Raw genomic sequence first — 27,666 nt, forward strand, 5'->3', positions numbered from 1 at the left:
AAGGTCAAAATTGTTGATATCCTAAGGTCTTGTCACAAGAAATACACCTGTGAAATTTGAAAGCCCTAGTACTAACTATTCAAAAGTTGTGGCCAAGGTACTTAGTTACTTTATTTAATACCCAGGAGCAGAGAAGAAGATTTTCAAAGAATTAATGCATTTTCACTATATAATCAATAGAGCCCCGCCCTAACACCAGAATCCCTGACTCTGGGGCCATGAATTTCACAATTTTGAAAGAGGCACTCTTGCTCATCATAACTATGTGCTTAGTTACCTTATTTAATACCCAGGAGCAGAGAAGAAGATTTTCAAAGAAATAATGCACTTTCACTATATGATCTATATAGCGCCACCCTGGGGCCAGAACCCCTGACCCTGGGGCCATGGATTTCACAATTTTGGTAGAGGGCTCAATGCTTCTTACAATGATGCCAACAGTTTGACTGCTTGATGTCCAGGAGTAAAGAAGAAGATTTTTAAAGATTGCATTATTTTTGGTGGTTTTAGCCCCACCTCTTAGGCCCCAGGGGGGCAGGGACCATGAAATTCACATTTTTTGTTCCCCTTCACCCATAGATGCTATATGCCAAATTTGGTTGAAATTGGTTAAGCGGTTTCAGAGAAGAAGCTAAAAATGTTCAAATGTTAACGAACGACGCACGCCGACGGACGAGAACGGATAGCAATAGGTCACCTGAGTGACTCAGGTGACCTAAAAATTAGGTATATCCTAATAAACATGTATAACTTTACAGTGCTGTATATTGCTAGGTGAGGTTACACCAGACCCAGGTGCAACAGGCAAAGAGTGCCTGTGCCAGGTCCATCTTATTTCAACATATCTATTTATTAAGCTGTCAGCATACATGTATATTGCCAATAAATTATATTACATTCATCTGGTGATAAAGGAGATGATAAAAATATGACAAACTTACAGAAAATATGCAGTTGAATTTACTCTGCTCTTTCTTGTCTGCTTTCTCAGCCGCATCATGACGTAATATGTGACGTACGGCATTCCATAAAAAACTTCTTTTAGTTTCGTAAAATAAGTGTATACCCCGTAGTCATCAAAGTTCCGACTTCGACGCGGAAATAAATTTTCAAAATAAAGATTTAAAGGACAAAAATTATAGTTATTTAGATATTTCCCGATTCTGTGATGAATACGAAATGGACTGGCAGATATATCCTGGTTCTACTTGCACTTCCTGTTACAGAAAAAAAAACGAGTATACCCTCCTGTGGCTTGTTCCAGAGTTTCCTTTGGGATTTATGTGCTCTAATCCCTTGAAACGACGGTGAATATGTATGTACTGTTAATTGTTTGTCATATTTTGTGTTTAAATTGTAGATTCTTATTGTTATTCATTTTGCAACGAAAATTTTCAGAGTAAATTCGGATCTCGTTTTCGTTTCAGGTTCAACAGTTCAACGTAACATGGCCAGGTGAATCGAATGGTTCCGTTTCATCGAAGTCATAATGAAGTTATGCATTTTTTTATGCTAAGCGACATTTATTTGAAGGCTTTACTAAATTTTGAGTAAGTAATTAACATTAAAAGTGATTTTTAATTGTGTATATTGTTCTGACACATGTGCAGAGACTAGTAAACACGACTTTTACAGTGTATCACACAAAATATTTTAGGACGCAGGTCCCACAAAAGATCCAATTTTCTTGGGGATTAATCTCACAAATGTGAGGGTTATGAATGAAAAAAATTCCATGTAATAATTAAACTGTTGCATTTGATATATTCTAATTATTTTATGCAGATTTAAAAAATCCATCTTTTCAGCATTATAATGTCTGTAAAACTCATAAATCAAATTGGAATACATAACTAAAATGGACTTTTATATCTAATTTGGACAATAGGTTCCAATAACAACCTTATACAGTGTTTTCCCTTTATTTCAAAGTAAAGCATTAGAGATCAATTGTATCTGGCTTTGGGTTGATGTTTATGACAAATCTCTGTGGACCTTACAACAATTAAATTTTATTTTATTTTATTTTTTTTTTATTTCAAAGCGGATTTTTATCAATTGAAGCGATTAATTTGGCCGGTAGCTGGTTCTTAGGGAAATCACCACTTATATAGAGAGTTGTATGGTCAATATCATGTTCTGATGTCTGACATATGCCTCTATTGTGCAGTTATTAATGTACAAAACACAGGGTCTTCTGTTTTGCTCAAAACATGAAATACAAGTGCAGTTTAACATAAACAAGTTGAAAAAACATGGACCTTTCAGGTGATAACATGGAATTTATTGTATGTAATGACAGATCCTATTCAGTAATTATAGGAGTTAGCCCCTTTGACTGAAACAATTGGAATATCAGTATGGGTAGTTAATAAAAAATTTTATGATTTAATTTCTTTGGAGGAAATGCTTGTCAGGACAAAAGACTGAAAAAGACTGAAAAACTGCCTTTAAACACAGCCATCATTCATGTAAATGGATTCATAAGGAGCATCCAAACAATATGATATTAGGATCATCAGAGACTGGCAATTTTTTACCACTCACTGTGATAGATGCATCTAAATAAACATTGAAATGTTAAATTTTTTTGTTCATTGCTTTTCCTCATATGGTATTAATATTGCATAATATTCTTGTGAATATCGCACGATTTTCACACGAAAAACAGACAAAGTGGAATTTGCATGGATATCATGCGAAATTTTAGTCGCATGAAAATCGCATGAATTTCGCATGAAATTTGTGTGATAACATTCGCATGGAATTCACATGTGGGACTTTTCGCATGATTTTTGTATGATTTTCGCATAAATTTCATGCGAAAAGGCAAACGCATGAAAATCATGCGAGCCACTTTTCCCTGTGTAGTTACAGTATGCAATAGTAAATCTTATCAATAAAGACAGCTAACGTTAGATGCAATATTTTATTCAAATACTGACGGACCATTTATCACTGCAAGTTACATTTAATTAAAACTTCAGGCTGTGTTGTCAATAAGCCAGTGATCTACCTTGTTCCATTTTAGGTCTAATAATGTCCGTTTCCATTTCCATTTCCATTATGAGCTGTAATATACATAATTAAGACTGTATTTTATATTTCAGTTAATATTGCAATGCGACTCTTGTTATAGTGATAGTCAACACTCTTACTTCTGTGAATAGAGAGATGATTAGAATAAGGGATTTGTAAAACATTTGACATATTAGTAATGTTTAGAGTAAAGTCAATTATAATGAAGAGATTAAACATAATATATCGTCATTGTTGTATTTACATCATAGACATGGACAGATACTTACAATGCGTACAGCAGTAGCCACTCTGTAGTGAGTCCTGGGGCCAAGTTGAGTAGCCACTAAGGAGTGGGTACTGGGGCATAGTTTGACAATATTCTCCACGGTAACAGTGGTAGTCATTACGACATCTGCGATGGAAGTCACATGGTTGGTCTCCGCCAGGAGGAGACCAGTAAGCTAAAATTAAGAACATTTGTGCAATGAATATTAACTTATATAAGTCTTCAATTAAAATTCGATCTGCAGATTGAAGATTTGACAGAAATGATGAATCCGTGATTTATTTATTCATATATTTATTTTTTATTAAATTAACGGTTTATTCTTGTTAAAAACACTGGTTAAAGCACTGTTACTACTTTTCTGTTAAAAAGAATTCTGCATTTATGCAGATTCATGCGCTTTCAAATGAGTTCATATATTCTATCGCAATTAATTTTGGATCCTTAAAGAAAAATAAAGGTAACGAAATGATGCTACCTTTAGAGAGATCTTATTTTTAAGCATTGTTATTTAATAAGCATCGTGTTTTCACTTTGTATCAATTTGTACCACAAAGACTTCTGGGTTATAATTTAAATACTGTAAATAACCATATTTTTATTCTTTATTCGCAGGGTAAAAACATTTAAGGCAAGAGTAAATTTTCACGAATTCTGGTTTTTGTTTAACATAGTCTATCTTAATACAATTATAAGCGAGAAAGCTTTTTTGCGAGCAGACTGCAAAATAGAATTCTCACAAATAAAAACGGACTTACATCACCAGATCAAATATACATTTATGCTATAATTAACATTTTCATTCATAATAAATTATATATGTTCAGTTTAGTTTTTGGCAGATAAAAATTAGTTGCATCCGTGACTAAAGAGGTTTTTTTCCCACAGATTTGATTAAAATTCTAAAATTGATACGGAAACAAGATTAACAGTGAAAAAGAAACAGAGAGAGAGAGAGAGAGAGACAACAGAGAGAGAGAGAGAGAGAGAGAGTAAAAAGTATCAAGTAAACATACCGGTTGTCAGGGCCACCAGGCAGAGAACAGCAAATACAACGAGGAGTTTTCTCATGTTGATTAAGGAATTTGTAGATAACTAGATGGTCGAAATTGATGCCTTATATACTGTCAGAGTACCTACATCCACCAATCAATGCGTTTAAAACAATTTCCATGTTGTATAAATTTTTCTTAGAAACCTTGTGCAAAAAGATAAATGATGTCAATGTTTTTGAATGGTTTGGAAAACCAAATGATAATTATCCTTAAGGTTTTAAAAAGAAATTTCAAAAGCTTCTGACTTCATTAACCTTATTAAAGAATAGTAATAGCAATCTGCCCATCAATTAATAGATTGAATTGAAAAAGAATTTAAATATGTAGAGTTAAGGGCAACTAGGCAAGTTAAAGACTTTGCTTTCGATGCCGATGGAAACCTCGCGGCGCTGTCCTACACTACACGGTTATTAAGAATGGAAGAGGTATACAATTATTTGGACATAAGTTTTATTAGAGGATCGTTACCGATACAAATTATAATGATTTTAATTTTATTTATAAAGCACATTTGAAAACAACTCTTAATCTAACATTATTGCCCTAAGTGAATAATATAGAAAGCACAAAGAAATTCACTTTTTATAAGGATACCTACTTCGGCACCAAGAGATACATTTTACATTATCATTAAGTATTGAGTTTGTGATGGTGTATAATAAGAGCTTTGTACTATCAAATAAAACGTTAATTTTTCCATGACTTAAGTCCTTGAATAAAAGATAAATCTGTACCAATTTATGGCAATAATATGAAACAATTAAAAGAAAAGATCAAATTTGCTTTCCAGAACAATTTTTTCAAAGAAATTGGATAAAAAGATAAGATTTTTTCAAAGTTTTGTTTCTTTATGAATAAATCTAAGAAACCTTGAAAGTACAATTGCAAACATTTTTATTATTATGGTATAGCAATTATGTCTGTCCGTCTGTTTTTATATTTACATTTTCGTGTCAGACTCATAATTCTAATACTATGAGGTATGGGATCATCAAGCTTTTTCCAGCTAATGCATCTTGGGTATAAACTGTGTCAGGTTAAAAACTTAGGTCACTTGAACCTTTAATAACGCAGATATGGCCAAATATAGCAAAGCCCTTTCCGGCTCATAACTTTATTTTGCCCAAGAATTATCAAACTTGGATAGATAATGCATCTTACGTAGAAGATGTTTCATGTCCTGATTAAAGTCACTGGACCTTTGGTTAAGATGATATTGCCAAACATTGCAAAATCTTGTCCTGCTCATTACTGGAAAATCACTTGGCATAGAATTGTCCGACAGAAAATGGATCTTAGGTAGAAGGAGTGTTGTATTCTATATTAAGGACACTGTGACCTTTAATTCAGATTGATATGGTCTAATATGACAAAACCATTTCCGTTTCATAACTTGAAAAAAAAAACCAATATGTCCTAGAATTATCAAATTTAGACAGATGATACATCTTAACCAGAAGGTGTGTCAAGCCCTTCTTTACGGTCAGATTAATAAAAGAGTTTGATGTAAGAAAGTTGCCTTAATTATTTTTGTAAGATCATCTCCGATAAAACAGGTGTTATCCCTATCGCTTGGGTGTTGGGCAGAGAAATTGATGATGTGACCTCTTAATTGAATAAATAACATTTGTAAAATTAAATAGTTTTTAATTGCAAGCCTTTTGTTTTCAAAGTTATTTTAATATAAAGTTGTAAAAATTTCATTTGATATTGCATAATATTTTTTGATATCCCGACAATCAGATTGATAGGTGTCATGTCTCAACACTAAAATGATGGATGCAATTTATCGGTTTTTTCATAAGCATAATGATTTTTATTTGATTCTTAATTAGGCAGCGGCATTGTTAATCTTTTATGAACAAAACAATTATCAAAACTGCATATTGGGTTTTGTTAAATCAGAACTATCCCAAAAATCTTTGATTCCAACATAGGACACAGGGAGAAGGCTAAAAGAACCTGTGTCTGCTATCAAAGCCCATTCACTATTGTGCTTAACTATTGTAATTTTTATTGATAATTATGTCCAATATAGGTATCAGTCTTGTTTTATAATAAACAAATGTTTAAGCAAATCTTCAACAAATTCTATATATCTATCTCTTCTGCTATACTGGGTATGTCTGTGAACATTAAAATAAGGAATCAAAGATATCGACGTTGTAATAACAAGTTATCCACGTAGTGTTTAATTCTGTAGAGGAAAATAAAACAATTATGATATTAAACACGTTCATTTTAAATTACAGTTTTTGGGGCATAACTTTAAAGAAGACTGGACACAGTTGCATTGTCATTATTGTTTACAATTTTAAATTTCTTTAAAAAAAAGCTTAATAAATTGAAATTACATGAAGATCCTTAAATTTAAAGACAAAAACATTCTTCATAACATCATGTCAAAGACCTATGTTTGTAAACACGGACGCGAGCTCTCTGATATTGTTAATTGTACGTTTTACTGGGTGTTCTCATTTTGTTTCACTGTACATATCACTGAGCACGGACTGACAATACTGGTGAGTTGGTTTTGCTTTCTCACCTTTCTAATTTTTCACTAACACAACAAATTTTCCACTTGAAACTGCAAGGTTGTGTGTCATTTGAACGCGTCCAACAAAAAGACAGCATTTTGTAAATTTCAATGGTCGCTATAATGACCTTGTTAACAAATATAACTTATCATTAGGTCGTATTTTTACTGACCTGATCCATACCAATTGTTAGGCCTTTTTTTAAACACTAAATGTAATTTTACTTTAAATTTATCAAATGCAGATAAAAAAAACATAGGCACGATTCGCTCAAGTTGAAATTATGTAGAGACTGTCCTTGACAATACGTAAACGCAGTTATATCTGCATTGATATGACTCGTGCATTTTTCTATGCCTGGAATTTTTTTATATGTTCAATCATTAATGACACAAATGATGAAAACCGTTCTTAGCAAATTAGCTCCGGTTTTTAATATTTTCAATATTTTTACTTTAAGTTTAGATTCAATGTGTCGAAGTTAATTTTAGGGTAAAATAAAAGGCCAAAATTTTCCGTAATACTTCGTGAATTGTCTTCAATTCTCTTCCTAAAAATGGAAATATAAGAACTGCTTTGTCTGTTTAGCGTACTTAATGGAAAGATTCTACAATGATTTCAATTAACTCATCGAAGTAAACATTTCTTTTTTTCCGATATTTTGAATTTCACTTTCTTTTTAATGTTCAGTCCTGATAATTTTGTAATACATTTTTGATGATAAATAGTAAATGATTTCATAGGAAAAAAGAAAAGAAGAAGAGGGAAACTCATGAATAAAAATTGTTGTAAAACTAATCGATGAAAATAATTTCTGCATAATTTGGTAGGCAATGCTCCGAATTTTGTGATCAGTATTTAAATTTGGAATTAACGTATTACGACTTTAAATGCATTATAAAACTTTAATATTATAAAATTTTGTGAGTTAATAACAAATACTGATCCATTATTCCTAAGAAAATTGTGTATATTTATCATCATAATTTTTCACACTGTCTGCCCTCCTGTAATCTTTGCTCGTCCATAATTATTGTAAATATGTATATATGTACCTCTTGTAACATTCATATCGTTTTTGAGAGACTAAATAAATAAATGTTTCATGCTCCAAAATTTGTATTGTGTAATGGACTTTTGAGCTTGAGTGCTGTTCGTTATCTCCATACATTTCATTTTAACCACCGAACATGTATCTCTGCAGGTTGACAGTTTGTCCCTAAGGATACTTGTCGTTCGATGCCTATTCATTCATGAGTATACAGAATAACGAAATGATACTGACAGACGCGTCGTCCAGTATAAAATTGCTTCACTCTTTTGAGTCTATAAGGGACACAGACTCAAAGAGTTCATTCGGTACCCCTCGGATAATCCTCAGGGATATTAAACATATTCATATGTGCAGTCTACAATTCCCAGTTTTGGTAAAAACCAAATGTTCATACAAAAAATTGAAAGAATATAAAGTTTCTATTAGAGATATATTTAAAGGATCCTTTTCCAATTCCATGTCTTCTATTTCAAAATGTTCTGCGAAAAACTTTAAAACCTGTGATATTTTGATAATTAACACATCTTTTACCAGTAATCTTACTGGACAGAGCTTCTACACCAAAACTTGGACAAATCTGAACTGAAAATCTTCTAATGTTGTCTACGGAATAGAATGTAATCTTTATGTTGGTGAAACCAAGGGTTCACTTAATAAAGGAACATCAGGACACAGATTCCAAATTAACAATGGGGGGCCAGCAGCTTCTGTACAAGCATTTTAACTTACCTGATCATTCTATTTTGTCAATGAAAATTAGAATTCTAGAAATGATTTACCATCTTACAAATAGTTCATCAATGAGTACACCTTTCCGTAAGAGAACGAGAAGAATATTTGATTAGAAAACTAGGCACGGCCTTTTCTATGGATACAATGACAATGTCGATAGTGTTGGGAATCTTTCCAGTTCACAGTGTAACAATGTAAATGTGATGGGACTTTTTGACCATACCCAGAGACGTAAGCGTAGTCATGGGCATCGGTCTTACAATAAACTTTTAATACATGATGTCTCTTTTGATTCATTCCTACTTTATGAAAATCAACAGTTAGGTCTTCTTCACATATGCATTATACTTTACTCTGTCCCTTTGATACTTTTAAATGGTCTACTTGAAAAGGTCAAATATCGTCCATTTTATGATTCCTCGACACCAGAATACAGCATCGGATCAGTAGTTATGGATATTGCAAATCATAGGCTGTTTAAACCGCAACGTTTTACAGAAGTAAATGCAGCTAAAACAACCCGTTTTTTTCTTTAAACTCTAATATGCCAACAAAGAAATTGACGCGGTTAATATAAGTAATATTCTTAATCACAAAAGGGTACAGTCTTGTATTCCACCATATTTCAAGTTAAACACTATACTTTGTATTTCCTTCAAATACACATCTAATATTGCTTCCAAACTTTTTAATCACAAGAAAACTTTACAAAGCCTGGATATTGAGCATCTGATACATAATCCTCCTTCCTGTTAATGTTCTGCACCCTACAACTTTAGTCCTGCTGGAAACGATATTACTGGTGACGTAAATATACTTATTAATGAGGACTTTAAATCATTAATTTTAAAAGGGCCACAATTTAGGAAAACCCGATCTTTCAACTGGCGTAAAAATTACATAAATATTATGGATTCTGTGGAAGATTTCGCCAGGCGATGGGCCAGACATGAAAAACGAGACCTTGACACGTTGTCAGAATGGATTATATGTATTGGATGTATGCTAAAATCTTGCACTAAGTGATTGAGGGACATAATTAAAACCTACTATCCTTCTGTGTTCAATAATTCAGAAGTGAAATAAGAATTAAATTTGTTTGTTTGTTTGTATGTTGTTTAAAGTCCCTCTCGAGAATTTTTCACTGATATGGAAACGCCACCACTTGCCGGTGGAGAGCTGCAGATTTTGTCCTATACTCGGCACTTACGGCCATTGAGCAGTGAGGGATCTTTTTCGTGCCAGCACCTACTGCGACACGGGACCTCGGTTTATACGGTCTCATCCGAAGGACCGGTCTCCACGTCCCACAGTGGGATTCGAACCCGCGACGTAAGGATCAACTCCTTAGCGCACGACAAGAATAAAATAGATTACACGATCAGTATATACTGGTCCCTGCTGACAAAGCCGGTAACAACATTTTCTTTGTAAGGCTCATTATTTAAATTGTATTTTAGAGGAACTGGGATTTAATTCAACAAGTGGTAATCCAACTTATCCCCATAGCTCCCCTTCTAAGTAGGAAATTCTTCAAAATCATATGTCAGGTTTGAATATTTTTAATATTCCCACCAACCAGCATGGAATTGAATTACCATATCGATATTGGATTCCGAAACTTCATAAAAATCATTACAAACAAAGATACATAGCAGGTTCCAGTAAATGTTCTAACAAGCCTCTTTCTTTACTCCTCACTAAAATATTAACAGTAGTGAAGGAGAAACTTCGGGAGTACTGTGCAACAATATATTTGAGAAGTGGTGTAAGTCAGATGTGGATACTTAAAAATTCCAAGGAACTTTTGGAAAATTTGAAATCACTAGATTTTACCAAAATCAACAGCTTAAAAACTTACGACTTTTCAACTTTATATACAACCATTCCCCACAATAAATCAAAGTCCAGCATTTTGATATCATTGACAGCTACTTTTTGGATAAAAATGGAACTCGTAAATTTATTTACCTTGTCATCGGTCATTTGCAAATTTATTTTGTTAAAGACATTCTGATTGTACACACACATACTCTGAAGATGATATTAAAAAGATTCTTGAGTTTTTGATTGACAGTATCTATGGGGTTTTTTGGAAACCAGGTCTTCCAACAATCTATTGGAATTCCCAAGGGTACCAATTGGCCCCATTATTAGCACACCTATTTTTGTATTCATATGGAGCAAAATTTGTTCAAATTTTTGTACGTGAAAAGAAGGAATCTCTTGCTGTGGCCTTCAACTCGATATTAAGATATATCGACGACGTATTGTCAATTAGCAATTGTTTTTTTCATTCATACGTCAATACGATATATCCAAATGAGCTTGAAATAAAAGATACCACAGAGGCTGAATCATCTGTTTCATATTTGGATATTTTACTAGAAAAAGAGACGTTAATGGTAATCTAACAACCAAACTTTATGATAAACGTTATGACTTTAACTTTTTAATCGTCAACTTCCCTTACGTATGCAGCAATATACCTTCATCACCTGCATACGTGGTTTATATTTCTCTGTTGATTCGATACACTAGAGCATGCTCTACGTATGAATAATTTCTAAAACAAGGTAAGTATTGACAAACAAGTTGATGAAACAAGAATATCAGCAGTCTTGTTTAAAGTCGTCATTTCTTTAGTTCTATGGTCGATACATTGACCTTGTCAGCAAATACAATTTATCATTAAGTCAAATGCTGACTGACGTTTTTCATACTAATTGTTAGGCCATTATTTGAACACTAAATTTTCGTTGGATTTGTCCGTTATTACCCGGTCATGACATTGAACACACGGCGGATGTGACCGGTCAGCAGGGAATGCTCACTCCTCTAGAGCACCTGATCCCATGATGTTTTAGAGGTCTGTGTTTCCTCTGCTCCAAAATTTGTATTGTTTAATGGACTTTTGAGCTTGAGTGCTGTTCGTTATCTCTATACATTTCATTCTCATGAAAACAAAAATAGGTCTCCTAATAACGGGGTGCAATTGGTACCCTTGGGATTTCCAGGATTGTTGGAAGACTTGATCTCCAAAAACTACAAAGATATTGTCAATTAGAAACTTGAGCATCTTCTTAATTTCAACTTTAGAGTACATGTGTGTGCAAAATGTTTTTTAACGAAATAATTTTGCAAATGACCAATGACAAGGTAAGTAAATTTACGAGTTTTATCTTTATTGAAAAAGCAGCTGTGTATGATGTCAAAAAGCATGGACTTTAATTTATCGTGGAGAATGGTTGTATAAAGTATTGAAAAGTTATACGATTTGATGTTATTGATTTTAGTAATTTTTTTTCATTTTACATTTTCTATATAAGTTCCTTGGAGGTTTTAAGTATCCACATATGATTTACACCCCTTCTTGAATATATTGTTGTACAATACTCCTGAAGTTGTATTTTAGTTTGGAGTAAGAAAAAGGCTTGCTAGAACCTTTACAGCAACCTGGTAATGTATCTTTGATTTTAAGGATTTTTATGTAGTTTAGGAATTCAGTATACGTATAGTAATTCAAATTCAATTTGATTGATGGGAAAAATTGTAATATTTAAAACATGTGATTTTTAAGAATTTCCACCGTAGAAAGCGTATCTTGAGTATAAATTGGAATACCATTTGCACTATTAAATCCAAATTCCTCTGAAATACAATTAAAATTAAGAGCCGTAAAGACAAATGCAATTTTGGTACCTGGTATGTCAGCTGGGACCAGTACATATTGATCGTGTAACCTATCTTATTCTTTTCTCATTTCTGAATTACTGAAGACAGAAGGATAGTTGGTTTTTATATTGCCCCCTAACCGCTAAATGCGAGATTTCAATATCCATCTGATTCTTTTAATCCATTCTGACAAAGATATTTATGATTTTGAATGACTTTATTCTTTATTGAGATCTTCCATCTTCGTTCGGAAGATCTAACTGTTTTCGTTCTGTTTTCGATTATAATTACTAGGCTTCGTCTTCAGCGGCTACACGTTGACGCTCGGAACTGTCCGGTAAAGCGCATATCGCAAAATTTAATTTTTGAAGACTTTTTTGCAATAATTTATTGCCTGAAATATTTTGTCATAATATGTAGAATAAAAGTTGTTCAAAATGAAAAGTTTCTGTGTTTTCATGAAAATGGAGCCTGCCCCTCTAACTAGGAATCCATAGGGGCCAAACTTTTTTTTTCGTTATTACAACAAGTAATAAAATATATATAAAAGCAATGTTGTTCAAACTAAGTAGAGCTGGTGAAAAGAAATAAAATCATTTCCTGTTAGACTGGAACTTATCAAAAAAGGCTCTTTTTTGATGACTCGGAACACTATTTTAATTTTTTGGGGGGGGGGGGGGAAATTTACTCCCTGTCGCTTTTTTTGTTCGATTTTCATAGCCGTCTAAGCCTTTTCTTTAAGTCATTAAGTCAAATGCTTACTGACGTTTTTCATACTAATTGTTAGGCCATTATTTACACACTGAATTGTAGAAGATTTTCCCGTTATTACCCGATCATGACAAGGAGCCACGGTGGGTGTGATCGGTCAGCATAGGAAGCTCACTCCTCCAGGGCACATCACCCCAACTTTAATGTTTTAGAGGTCCGTGTTTGCTTTTCTCCAAAATTTGCATTGTTTAATGGACTTTTGAGATTGAATACTGTTCATTATCTCCATACATTTGATGATATTTTCGGGCAAAATAGAATGTCTCCTTTAGTTATGCATTATGCTTTTTTTTTTCTTTTTTTTTTTATCCAGTACTAATGGTCGACACCGGAAAGGATTTTAAATTTAGCAAAATTAACTGTTTTAAATAAAGGCATATAAAACTAACATGCATATTAAAATCGATAATCGACCACAAAAACAATCCACCGGAAGCGCTCCCGGTGTAAACCCAAAGTAGTAAAAACTGAAACCTTTCTCTGAAATAACTAAAATGGTATGAAATAATTTGTAAATAATGTTAAGAATTTTTTCTGGCCTTTGTGACATCCGATCTCAATTGAAGTGAGGTCTTCATGGCAGGAAATGTCGGGATCGAAACCGAAATCCGAAAAAAAAAGTTTTATATTTTTATTTCTGCAGCGGGGAAGGGGAAATTGAGGTGAATCCACAATATGCATGCATTACAGACACATCCGTTTATGTTAGATACATTTATTCTGATTAGATTTTAATAATATTTGCTAAAAGATGATTGATTTAACTATAAGCGTGGCTAGAATAAAATGTGAAACGCATAGTTTTAGTAAGGGTATTTGTGGTCAGTATTCATTAAAAACAATGGAGGAAGCAGTCGATTAAATACCGTTATACTTTTCAGCCCTCAGTAAAATCAAAGTTAAAGGTACAGATTTTTCTGGATATAACTTCTCTCAATATCGCTTATTACTCTCAAATCCGTGATCGCAGGCTTTATATAGTGAAATGTACATCAATCTACATGTACACATTACATTTTGTCTCTGATGAGTGTTAAAACCTGAAAGAAAATCGACACTTTGATAAACATGTATGTGTTTTATATAAAAAGTTTGAATATGAATGGGTTTTATGGTCAATTCATTATGATAAATTTTGAAATTTCCCTTTTCACTTCATACCATTAAATAAAGTAGAAAATTCAGATAATCAGCATCTCAAGTTGACTGTCTCTAGCTTTATGGTTGCAAGTTTACAAATTTAAAATCCTCAGCTCAACTGGTAGTCACATGGATTGTAGAGATTATAGATTAATTGACATCCTTATGTAGCTGGCTCAAACCCACCGTGCAAGATTGTACTCTCTTGTGAGTATCTGAAAAAAGTCTTTGTTCCGTATTGCAGATATAAAATGTTAGGCCAAAGTTTTATATTTAAACTGAAATTACTCTATTTTTACATGATCATAACAGAGAGTTCACGGAGAGTGTGACCGGTCGACAGGGCATGCTTACTCCTCCTAGGAACCTGATCTCACCTCTGAAATTTCCAGGGGTCGGTCTGTGATTCGCCCTACGTATTGTTTACAGGATTTATGAGATAAACCATGGTTGTTATATAATTCTGTTTCAATAGACTTTGGGTGCAAAAAGTCACCCCCTGGACATTAACCTGTAGCAAACTTACAATTCCTTGTAACATTCACATAAAAATTCTTCAACTTGTGATGCTTTCATATTCACAAATTCATATATATATATATATATGAGAGAGAGAGAGAGAGAGAGAGAGAGAGAGAGAGAGAGAGAGAGAGAGAGAAATCCAAGAAAAATCACAGTGGTCGGTGATAAATATGAAAATATTCTTTCTTCTTCTTCATGATGTTTTACATTATACTCATGGTAACGTTTACTGTGACGTCATAATAACTTAACTTTAACAAGTCTCTGATTTCCCGTACTTTTGGCAAAAATACAATAACTAAAAAATAAATGTGACTCAGCAAAATACTCTACATGTATAAAATGCAATTCTTTTACATTAAACTATTTAATTTAGGTTTGAAAGTCCCTATAAAATGTTTTTCTTTATCTCGTCTTTCAATTGCATTAGAGTTGTACAATTTATAAAATGGAAAGACATTGAATGTTTTTTTTTTTCGGCATAAGTCTAGGTGTTCAGTGACTTTAAGTTTACGGTATTCCGGCACATTAATTTGTTGTTCATGGACTAGGAATAAACGTGTCCATGAGTATATTGTAAAACATCATGAAGAAGAAATGAAAGCGCTTATGTTTTACTCGTTCTCTGTGTTTTTATATGTTTGAATATTTTTCATATATATATATATATATATATATATATATATATATATATATATATATATATATATATATATATATATATATATATATATATATATATATATATATATATATATATATATATATATATATATATGTATATATATATATATATATATATATGTATATATATATATTTGATGTACTTGATGATTTTTAAGAGCATATTGTTCTCTTTCCACTGTCAAGTATGTTAAAATATGTAAACAATTCAAGTACAGACAAAATATGCGATGATTTCTTTGATTGTTAATTAATTTGAAGTAGCATTCATGAATCACACTTCCATTCAATAGTACAATTCCAAAATTATTTCTGATGAGAGATTGAAAAAAAAAATCTTCACTTATTGGTATTTAAGATTGACTATATTCGGGATCTTTTATTAAGCAATAATTTTTCTTTTACACACTGAATTGTTGACGGACTTTTCCGTTGTTTCCCGATCATGACAAGGAGCACACGGCGGATGTGACCGGTCGCCAGGGAATGCTCACTCATCCATGGCACCTGATGCCACCTCTGATGTTTTAGAGGTCCGTGTTTGCTCTGCTCCAAAGTTTGTATTGTTTAATGGACTTTTGACTTGAATACTGTTCGTTATTTTCCTATATTTCATTATACAATTTACAAAATGAAATAAAGTGCTCTTATTATATAATAGCTCATAATGCATAAAATGAAATTTTGAAATCCCAAAGATTAAGTTTTGTGAATTAAAACAACTGCCAAAAAATTTGAAAATTTGAAAGAACAATAAAAAAGGTTTGAGAAATGGAAGAAAATGTAACAGTTAATCAGGTATAAAAATTTGATTTCCATATTACAAATCTTGATTGTGTTGTGTGTAATTCGAAGAGAAAACAGGTTTTTTCTATGTAGGTTTCTATGAGGTTTCTTACTTCATTTATATTCTTAAAAATGAATGATTTACAATTAGGGAAGTTAAATGATTTATTTTGAATTATATAAAAATTGTTTTCAATTGTCGTCAAACTTCTTTTTCCGAGAAAACTCCTGCAGGTATACACGTTTATTTTGAACAGGGCATAAATCAATATAATAAAAAGACCTATTTTAGAAGGAACATTACTTCATTATTGATTGTCTCATATATATGCACATCAAATGACAAAACTTCAATTTTAAGACTAACTTTTATCTTTTAAGTACACAGGTACTTTTTCTGTAATAATTTTTAAGCCATAGTTCAATATTACACAAGGTATCGAACTCCAAATTACATGGAGTAGATCCCTACCTATATCACAGTGCTTTGAGAGTAAACGCAATGGCAAAATTTAATTGTTTATGTCCATTCTCCTTTACGATAATTTATCTACAAAACTATACAGCAGTAAAATTAAGGTGCGCAATGAAAAAGTAGGCGATTTTATTGTGATGAAATATATATTCTTAATCAGGATGGCCATTCTCTTTAGTACACTGTAATTAATTGATAACAAGGACTTTAAAAAGTTAAATTCTTAAATTCATTTTATACATATTTTCAACATCCATATGATTGTAATTTGCAAAACTTTCTGCAATCCTGTATAGATTCTACTATAATTTAAGTAAATTTATCAAATCAAATTTATATTTTTAAGATAGCATCCTGAATCGTTTGCTGGTCAACTGCATCCGATATAGAAGTAATCAATTCAATTTCAGGATTTCAACATGATCAAAGCACTTTTCAAATAGCTTAAGGTATGTCACTCGCCAGCTTTTGAGAACAGTTTGGCCAAAACCTCTAACTTCAAAACTATTCATTACAATTCAATTTCTATAATATTCATGTATTTGAATTAAACAATGCAAATTAAACAATAATCAATTTAAAAACTGCTCACAAAATCGTAAAAAGAAGATTTATTTCTTGTGGTGGAAGAATATTTAGAAGAAAATTCTTCAAATCTACACATTTGTTTAATTAAATATCTTGGCGCTTTAGCTCTACAATTTTTTACTCAGAGGACTTTTTTCTTTATTATATGCTTGGAATATTAGAAATAGGAATATTAAAAATAGGTTTCGTCGCCCGCGTGGCGTAGTGGTGAGAGCGTTCGCTCTAGCTCTAGAGTCGCGGAGTAAGGAGTTAATCCTTACGTCGCGGGTTCAAATCCCACTGTGGGACAGGGATACCGGTCCTTCGGATGAGACCGTATAAACTGAGGTCCCATGGCACAGTAGGTGCTGGCACGAAAAAGATCCCTCACTGCTCGATGGCCCTGAGAGCCGAGTATAGGTAAAAAAAATTGCAGCTCTCCACCGGCAAGTGGTGGCGTCTCCATATGAGTGAAAATTCTCGAGAGGGATGTTAAACAATAAAAAAAACAAACAAACAAACATAAAAATAGGTTTCTATTAATATTTCCACAAAAAAATTTGCACTGTATTTGCACTGTGATTTTTTTTAAATGAAAATTGTATATTTTGACCAATATCGCAGAATTTAAATCACAAGCCCCAACTTTTTCTTTCATTATTTTAAACTACACGATACGTTCAACCAATCAACACTAAAGTCATGAAAAGCTTGCACAAGAAAATGTTTTATTTACTGTTAAGATTTTCAATACCCCAAATATGCTATTTTCTAGTGCAAAAAGATCACACAATAATAATTATTTATGTGCGTGAATTCGCAATTTTTTTTGCAATATTATTCAAATTATTTTACTTAAAATAAATTTTATCTCTTTCTGTTAAAATATAACAACAAGTATGCTTCCACAGACCAAAATGAATGTATGAGTGAGAAAGTGAGAGCGAATGGTGTGTCAGCAAGAAAAGAATTTAGTATTTCATTCTTTAATATGTTTGTATTTAGGCGAAAAAATAATTATCAAAGACCTAAATTTATTTTTTTTAAAAATGCCTTATTTATTTTATGTTTTATTCCAGTTGGCAGGTATTGTCCACAGTGGTCTACACAACAGTGGGGCAGCCGGCAAACTGGCACATCCCCCCAACATGAACAATTAAGTTGTGCCCTCCCTTACGGGAAAAGTAGCACACTGGGTTGACCTCAATCGTGCTACGGACATATTTCAACACAAATTATCTTTAATTATATTAATTATAATTAATTATATCAATTATATCATATAATTTTGCTTTAGATTTACTCTATATCAGATAAAATTATCGAAGTCAAGATCATTTATATCAACATCAACCATCACATATATGAACATCAACCAAAACAAGTCAAGAATATAAACAGTTCAATGGTTAAATTGAAGGTGACGATTTCGCCACATGGGCACACCGTGGACCCCTAGCCTACTCAAAACCCTCAGCACCTACCCACTGTGAATACCACATTCTCATTGTCTCCACTACCCACTGTATCTTTAATTAATGCAAGATTATATCAATTCTTTATCAGCCATCCCTGCTTTATTAAGATAATTGATCAGGTTTCCATACAAATTAAGTGTGCCTAACAACACCCCATCCCCTCCCTGGAATCTAGTACAAGTTATTGTTTATTCTGCTTTTGGTATTTTTATTACCCTGATATTTTTAGTAACACCAGGTTTCTTTTACTGAAGCTTGAATAAGAACTAAGCTAGTCTGGTGTAAGAAAATATGTAGATAATACCAATCTCTAATCCCATCAACCCTTTTCTTGTATTTTTATTTATTTGTTTATTCATTTATATATTTTATTCATTTATTTATTTTATTTTTAAAGTAATTTGGAGACTTCTAAACTACTTTCCAGCTAAGATTGCAAACAAGTAATCAACAAGCACAAATCCTCTTTAACCCCCCCCCCCCTTTTCCATCTACATATGGCTGCAGTTCCTGCATTGTTGACGATGTTGCAATGGCAAAATTTTAAGTGTTATCACATTCCCACTTTGTAATTAAATTGCAGAACAGATTAAGTGGTATCTATCTCCCTTCTATCTTTATTACCTAATCTGGAAAACCATTTTTGCTCAGCAGTAGCTGTGCTGGTTCTAAAGGAATGAGGTTATTCCACTTATTTTTGAAACCAAACTCTGCCAAAGCCTCTCCATTTAAAATTGATTAAAACATACTAATTATCTTCCAACCCAGGAGACTCAATGGAGGACGATGAAATGTTTCCAAAGTATTTGTATATGTATATGCACTGCACCAGACATGAAGTACCTATATGACTAAATTCTATATTCCAGACCCTTGCCCAGCTGATGCTCTCTCAAAATCTGCAACTTATCACCTTAAACTTCTAACTTCAGGAATACTGAAACTGTAACATAAATTCAGAATGGGTTACCATCATCTCTAACCCCAAGGGAAAAATATGGTAAAGACTAGGTTAGGGGAAAAAATGTGGACTTCAAATTTGTTTCAAGTTGTAAATGTGCATATGTGAAGGCCAGCATACAAATTAATTGTCCAAGTATGAGCTAGGGCAATGGCAACCTATCCTTTATTTAATACCCTAAAATACTGGGGAAGTTTTGCTAAAACGCAAATGAATCTTCAACTCCTTCAGATTTGCATTTGTACCCACCAGCTGATACATGGATGTAGACTATATATGCATTGACGATGCATCTGATTCACCTTTAACATTAATATATAAACATAAAGTACATTTATATTAATGCAATAAGTATTTTGATAGCCCAGTTACACATTAAATTGCTTATTTCTTTCCATAATCCTCTCATCACTAGAACACCATATCTTATCCTCCTTAAATGAATAAAAAGTCTGTAAAACAGTTTGTCGTGTGTTGCCACCTTTGTGACGTTTAATAATTTGTTTGAAATTCTCAAAAGTATTATTAACAATGGCATATAATTTTAGCAGACACAAAATATAAATATGAGAAATAAACCAATTTTGTAAAGGGAGATAATCCAAATTTCCAGTAATTACAACTTAGACTTAACAGAAAAATCATGAAAATGGGTCTGAAAACGCCACTGACTTTACCGCACTAGGGAAAGTTCAGATCCATGAAGAAAAATGGCAACACACATCAAACATTAATCATACCATTTCCCTAATCTGCACATTGCAATATTGGAATAAACATATGTCCAATAATGCAACAAAACACCGTCTGTTCATGAGACATATAGGTAAATGTATCGATCTATTACAATTCAGTTACATGTATAATAAAAAATTAATTTTTCTCGGGGTCTATGAGGGATAAACATATGCTCCATAATAACAAAGTCAGAAGATTACTGTTATAAGTGGATGCATTTCATATGCCCTTCTGAGTATTAACAAATGACTCAGGGACTGATGTGCCTGATAAGGATAAACATATGCCCCAATATTCACAAAGCATCACATTCCTCGCTGTCTTTTACAAAGTTCACACATGTGTAGACTTTTCATCTATCAGTTTGAAGTATCAATAATAGACTTAAGCAAAAATGTGCCAGGTGAGGGATAGACATATGCCCCCATATTAACAATACATCACACCATAAATTTCATCGCTGTCTTTTTTCAAAGTTTATATGTATGCAGTCTTGTCACCTACTAGCCTAAGTATTAACAAATGACTTAAGCACTATTGTTCTGGATGAGGGATAGTCGTATGCCCCCATAAGTTAATATTCGCGAAAATCACTTTGAAATCAAGATCCTCAATGAGTAACAAAAGATCTGCCCCAAGGCTCCATTTCCACTCAAACATATACTGTATCAACATGGTGTCACATGTCTAATATAAGATTTAATGCATCCGATTTCCATCTACCCAGGAATCTAATCTATCACTCATCCCCCTTGATGCACAGTAAGAGGCTATCCCAATTCGAAAGGAATGTCCTTTGAAACTATTGAAATCTAAATTACAAAACATGAGACTTTGCTTTAATACATTTGAAAATTCTTGCCTTGTGACTGCACCGTTTGGGGGGTAGCAAAAAAGGGGCCCATCACCCCTCCCTCTCATTTTCAAGTAGTGTTCTAATTCCTCAATAGGACAGTATTTTAAAGAACTGCAGGAATTAATTGTAAGGGTAAAAACTTGACCGCCTGAATGTTTATAATTTTGAAAGTGAATCAAAACCTTACTTGTGACATTTGTAAGACATGATTAGCAGTGCAAACTGATGTTATTTCTCCTATTCTGAGGAAGCCATGGAAAGCCAATAAAAACATTGCTTGAAATAATACTTTTTTATACATGTTTGATACTGTATGTTCTAGTGCATCACAAATTTTATGTAGAACTACTATGGTTATTGGTAAACGAATATCCATTGAAGGTCTTGTTTTGCGACAAGAACTTAATAGTTTTTGAACAAGGAAGCATGACGTATTATCAGGCAAGTTATTAATTCTATGTATACATACTATTGATAAAATAAATGACACAACAGAGGAGGCTGCCTGACCTTCAGCAAATAAATAAGAGATAAACAAAGCCAAAGTATCCTGACACAATGGAAGATAATTACTGCTATTAAATTTTTTCACAAAATTTCTATAAATAGACCATGTTTGTTTATATGCCTGAGTGGAAGCTGGTGCCAATGTTGGGGTCGACAGGTTCCTCAAGACTGGTCCTAAGGAGGTAATGCTGGCAGCTGAGGAATCACCATTGGTTCTTTGTCCAGCTAAGGAGCCAGTTGATGGAACTGCTGCACCTTCAAATGAGACAAGCAGTCACATAGAATATTTTCTTTGGAACCAAGATGCCTAGCTTGAGACAAAATGTTAGACTGCAAACAAATGAGCACTGACTCTCCTACGAGATACATTATACGTTTATCCTTAGACAATTGCTTGTTAATGATATGCACAAGGGCATACTTGTCGGTGTAGAAATAAATACACTTGTTTTTCAAAATATGACTCCACACCTTAAGAGCTAACACTATTGGATAAAATTCCAAGAGAGTAATATTAGATTTTTACCAATTATCATTCCAAGTCCCATAGAACCAGTGCCCACCTAACACTGTCCCATATCCAATAGATCATTAAGCACCTGTATACAATTCCAATTCATTAGAATCTACCCACCTATCTGGTAAGAAAACTGATCTACCATTAAATTGTTCCAAGAAGGCTAGCCAAGTATGCAAATCTGCTTTTACCTCTTTGTTTAGTCTAATGCGATAATATGCTCTTGTTATGCTAATAGTGGTATTCATAAGTCGCCTTAGAAATGCTCATCCTGGCAATACAACATTACAAGCAAAATTAAGAAGACCAATTACTGATTGCATATCCTTCAAAGTCATCTTTTTGGTTGGTAAAAGCTCCTCAATTGTATCCCTACATTTTTTAACTTTATCAATAGGTAGTCTTGCCTCCATCACCTCAGTGTCTAATTCATAACCCAGAAAAGTCATTACCTTGTCAGGACCGAATGTTTTATCCTTAGCCATAGGTATACCTATGTCAGCACAAACTGTTAAGAATGCCTCAAGTTTTTCGTAGCATCCTGTAGCAGATTTGTCAACAATTAGAAAATCATCTAATACATGAGTCATAAATTTAATACCTAATATTTCTTGAGCTATCCACTGAAGTGCTGTACTAAACCTTTCAAATATACAAGAAGAAGAACTGCAACCCATCTGAAGACATGTATCAAAATACCATTGACCTTGCCCTGTGAAACCAAAGTATTTGGACTGCGATGCATGTAAATTGATAATTCAAAATGCATTAGAAATATCTGTTTTGCAACAATATGATCCTTTCCCACACTGTTTAATGTTTTGAATAGCATCCTCTACAGAACAGTATTGAACAAATGACTCCTCTTCAGGTATGCCATCATTGACAGACTTACTTTCTGGATATGACAAATGATGTATCATACGGTACTCACCCTCTGTTTTCTTGCTAACTAGACCTAAAGGGGAACAATGTAAAACGGGCATTGGCTTTTCTTTGAAAGGACCCATAATTCTACCCAAATGTATCTCCTTCTCTAACTTCCTGCTGATAACCTTGTGTAAGTCCTGTGCTGATTTTAATGCAATATATTGTCGATTACCTATTCTATGCAGTTACCCAGTCATGCAGGGATATAGGAGCCATCCCTAAATTCATCATCATCTGTGGACTGCATATCGTGGATTTAATACCACCTTACCTGTCTGATCTTGTTCTTCCACTTTGATAGAATACTTACTTCTTTTTTTTTTTTAACAAAAAAAGCCATATCAACATATTGTTTTGACCAAATTTTAGATTTGATTTTATCGGAAACCCTTGTCTCTATTGGCACTGAGAGCTCACAACTCCCGATTTCTTACCTGCATTTTCTACAGGTGGGAATTCAGTACCCACAATCTGTGAACTGTGTTCGGTTACAACACTTGATACCAAACCTGAAATACCTGCATCCCCTGACTTATTCATTGTGTGACCATCCAACCCAGGAGGGCTAGCTGTTAAGCTGTTGCTTGCAGAGGTGGTAGCATTATTACCCCTTTCACCCCCATATTATGAACAGAGATACTCCCCTGATGTTGTAGCAATGGTTTTGTTCTCCGTGACTGACTTTGTTATGGTTTGGGTTAATGCAGCCAAGGTTTCAGGAGGTATACCGAGGGATGGAGTGCTGGTATCGCTTGCCACAGCATCAGTGGTGGTGGGCCCTCTTGTTTCCTTTTGGCCATGGTGTGGTCTTTTCGCCTGACTTGTTTTGGGCTGCTGGCATAATGTTGGTAAACCTATAGAATTGTAAAATTGAGGCAGAAGTACATTTCCAATATTTAACATAATATAGGCCTAAATGTCAATTGATCGGAAGTGCATGAGTCAGATATGATATACCGGTACTATGACCACGCATATGAGCATGTTAATACTTAAAAAATACATTATATCACCACTTGAATGCATCAAATACAAAGACGTATAGGCCAAACGTTAAATGTCAATTGACCAGAATTGCACGAGTCAGATCGTATAAGTACCTTGACCACGCATGTGATCATGTTAATACTTAAAAATACATTGTAATGATTGTATAACCACTTGAAAGCATGGAATACAAAGTGTACATCTGATAAAACCAACTTGAAAGTTGTCTAACCTGAGACTTTTTCCAACAGTCACTTTCCGTACTTTCCGTTAAATTACACCCTGTACCTATTACCAGGTTGGGCACACACCACCAAATGGTCATTTATCCCCCGTTTGGTGGTCAATCGCCCATATCGGAGTCGTATTTACTAACTAAATGGTGGTCTTTTTTATTCAAATCCAATTTTTATGAAAATAAAGCAAAGGCGCATTCGTATAGGCCTCGGGGAATTTTAGTAAACATATTCCTCGCACAATTAATACAGTTCGATCGATTTTCCATGTGTAATTTCTGTGGAACTTCGTAAAAACGATACCTACAGCTGTCCGTTACGACCGAACTTCTTGCTTAATCAATCAAAAAAAATATTTTCTTGTGTCTAGTTTAATAAAAATTCTATTTAGACCAGTGGTTTAACTTTTTAGAAGTTAACTTTCAATCGATCTTTGGATCTTCGTCTAAATAAATCTCTATAGAATCCCGTTAAACACGAGCTCCTCATACTTTACTGGTATGGTGGGCACTTATTGCTATAATATTCATTTTTTTCTTCATTTGAATGTAACATTTATTCTTTATTTACTTTTAGGATGAAGTTGCGATTTCTGTACGACCTTTTGTGATTTAGTATGCATATTTGGGATGAATTTACTATATTTAGTCAATAATTTTGAATAAAAGATTTACAAAGTGACAGTTGCAATTATTCTTGTTTTAATTCCAAGAGCATCGTTTTGAAGCAATTATTATATCATGATCTCACTGTATATTTTATTTTTATGAGGAATAAAGCCATCGCGTACAAAATAAAACGAAATAAAAGCAAATTCTTCTCTTTCCTTTTATTTCCTAATTGAAAATTGACACTAATGTGCCTCCGTAGTTAAATCAGACTTTTAACCCGGTTCGAAAAAGATCATCATTTTTTATTGGTTTAAATTATTTGATTGGTTGCCCGGATGATAAAAATAGAAAGTAAGAAACACGATCAACAGGTGCAACAACGTTCGGGAAGGAAAGAAAATTTCTTTTTAAAGTAAAAACACAGAAACGTTGTACTTGTTTACGTTGGTGACGATTTGGTCAAAAAATTGAACGACACTGCGCAAAAAACTCCGCGTTGAATTTCCGATTTTTTTTCCCACAGTACTGATAAATGTCTATATATTTTTTTTCCCCGAGTTAATATTATGCGCCATTTCACCCCATTCCACAGAATTGAACAAAACGGTTTTTCTCTCCCAAATGGTCAGTAAATACCGACTCCGATATGGACGATTGACCGCCAAACGGGGGTTAAATGACCATTTGGCGGTGTGTGCCCAACCTGATTACAGTTGATGACAAAATTTATCCCGGAAATATCACAATAAAGAATAGAACCAGTATTGTTCTGAAACAGACCGACATTTCCCGCACTACTGTACCAGCAATCACACCACCCATTGAGCGACTGCAGAAGCCATTAATCAACTTCTCTGGAACCGCTGCTGGTCAGTAAGGACTAGCAGCCACATAAACAGAACGCTGACATCAGTAATAAATCACCACTTTTGAAGTCGATTTACCTCGTACCGTGTCAAATCCCAAAGTAGGCTGTAGTGCCTTTACCAAAGACAACTACGCAATGTTAATTGTTTTTCAAACAAGCAATAAAACTGAACATGGTGGTCCTAAAATAATCAAAGCAGATTTAATTCACAAAGAAACGCCGTCCAAACACTCAAAATAATACTTTTATATAAAGCATCTATAAGCAATAAACCTAAAATGTAGAACTTGTTTTTTTTTTTTTTTTGTTTTTTATTTTTTATTTTTTTATTTTTAATTATTAAGCCACAATTCAAAACGAGTAACTTAGTAGGCATATTTAACGATTTTCCTTCACAGAAAAAAGGATAAATCCGGAACGCATTAATTAAAATACATTCCTGGATAAATCAAATAAAATCGATGGAAAAATCGCCAGGGTAAAAGATGAAACTAAAATGAAAAACCCCAAACGGGTTTAAACTGGCAAGCACATTGAATGCCTGAAACACATACTTAGGTCATGCCTATAGTACTGTAAAAGTCACAAAATTTTTAATAATGAATTTCAACGTAAAGGTTGAAATTAAAGTGAAAAAAGGCAATGATTGGCAAGCCAATATCTGATAAGCAGATTTAATTTTTTTTTTTTTTTTTTTTTTTTTTTAAATAATACACTGTAACTAAATAATTAATTTATAAAAACTGCCAAATTTAATTTTGTTACATGTACCGTATCCAAATGATTTTGAAGAAAGGATAAAAGTGACAATCTTGTTACATTTTCTCGAAAATCTATTTTCTCACTGAAATTAACGCTCCCATTATACTCCTATATAACTGTACATTCCCTTGTTTGTTCAGATGAACTCCGTCGGATACAAATTTCCGACTACAATCTCCGTCCCGGGGAGAAACAAAATAATTCCCGTGTTCCCAAAATACACAATAACCTAGTGATGGCAATGCATCTCTCAGTATTTCATTCACTTTGTCTGCTACATCATTGTACTCGAAATTAACCTTAAATCTTGGCAATAATTTGCAAACAATTATTTTCGCAACAATATAGCGGCGATGCATCACCGATACCATAGTTTCATTTTCTGCGGCCAACAATGTAGGATCTGTACTGAGAACGATGTCGTTCTCCCCGATCATTAAAACAACTACCTCGGGACCTAAAGCAAATACACTCTCCATATCCTTAGATATTATATCACGAACCTTCCTTCCACCCACACCCCTGTACAAAACGGAATGCGTTTTTTCCAGACCAAGATTTGCAGAATATCTAATGTCATCACCATGTTTCAAGAATTCGTGAAAACGACGCACAATTGAATGACCAAGAATGACAACCGAAGTTTTGCCCATTGAAGACATGATAAAATAATTTTACTCACCAAATACTTGATAAAATAAATAACAAACTTCAAAAAACGTCCGTCCTCCAAGGCTGTAGGTGGGAGAAGAGGCAGAGTGACGCACCGCGTGGCCAGAATTATAATTGCTTGATTTTTATTGGTCAATCTCTGCCTCTCCTAAGACATGAAACAAAATGACCATTATAATACATCACTGTACAATATTTCAGACTTGAACATTCAAGGAGGACACTTATTGATTACAAT

General features: G+C 33.4%; 1 protein-coding gene and 1 long non-coding RNA gene across 3 annotated transcripts; one reads left to right on the top strand and one right to left on the bottom strand.

Moving 5' to 3' along the window:
* The first annotated feature begins 1,495 nt into the window (after nucleotides 1-1,495).
* Nucleotides 1,496-2,585, top strand: LOC133191531 (uncharacterized). Its single transcript, XR_009721721.1, has 2 exons — nucleotides 1,496-1,550; nucleotides 2,404-2,585. It is a non-coding gene; the product is annotated as an uncharacterized LOC133191531 (long non-coding RNA).
* An 18,884-nt stretch (nucleotides 2,586-21,469) lies between these two features.
* LOC133191532 (uncharacterized) lies at nucleotides 21,470-23,935 on the bottom strand. 2 transcript variants are annotated; one of them, XM_061327279.1, is made up of 2 exons: nucleotides 23,811-23,935; nucleotides 21,470-22,100 (listed from the first exon to the last, which is right to left on the bottom strand). In XM_061327279.1, the coding sequence occupies exons 1-2, from the start codon at nucleotides 23,830-23,832 to the stop codon at nucleotides 21,514-21,516; spliced, it is 609 nt and encodes a 202-aa protein (XP_061183263.1). In that variant the 5' UTR covers nucleotides 23,833-23,935; the 3' UTR covers nucleotides 21,470-21,513. The 2 variants fall into 2 exon arrangements, with proteins under 2 accessions (XP_061183263.1, XP_061183262.1); XM_061327278.1 differs by having other exon boundaries at nucleotides 23,727-23,935.
* Between the last annotated feature and the right edge of the window lie 3,731 nt (nucleotides 23,936-27,666).

This window comes from Saccostrea echinata, unplaced genomic scaffold (genome assembly GCF_033153115.1).
Source record: "Saccostrea echinata isolate AGI-Se365-2 ecotype Australia unplaced genomic scaffold, CSIRO_AGI_Sech_v1 ptg000023l, whole genome shotgun sequence".
Lineage (NCBI taxonomy): Eukaryota > Metazoa > Mollusca > Bivalvia > Ostreida > Ostreidae > Saccostrea > Saccostrea echinata.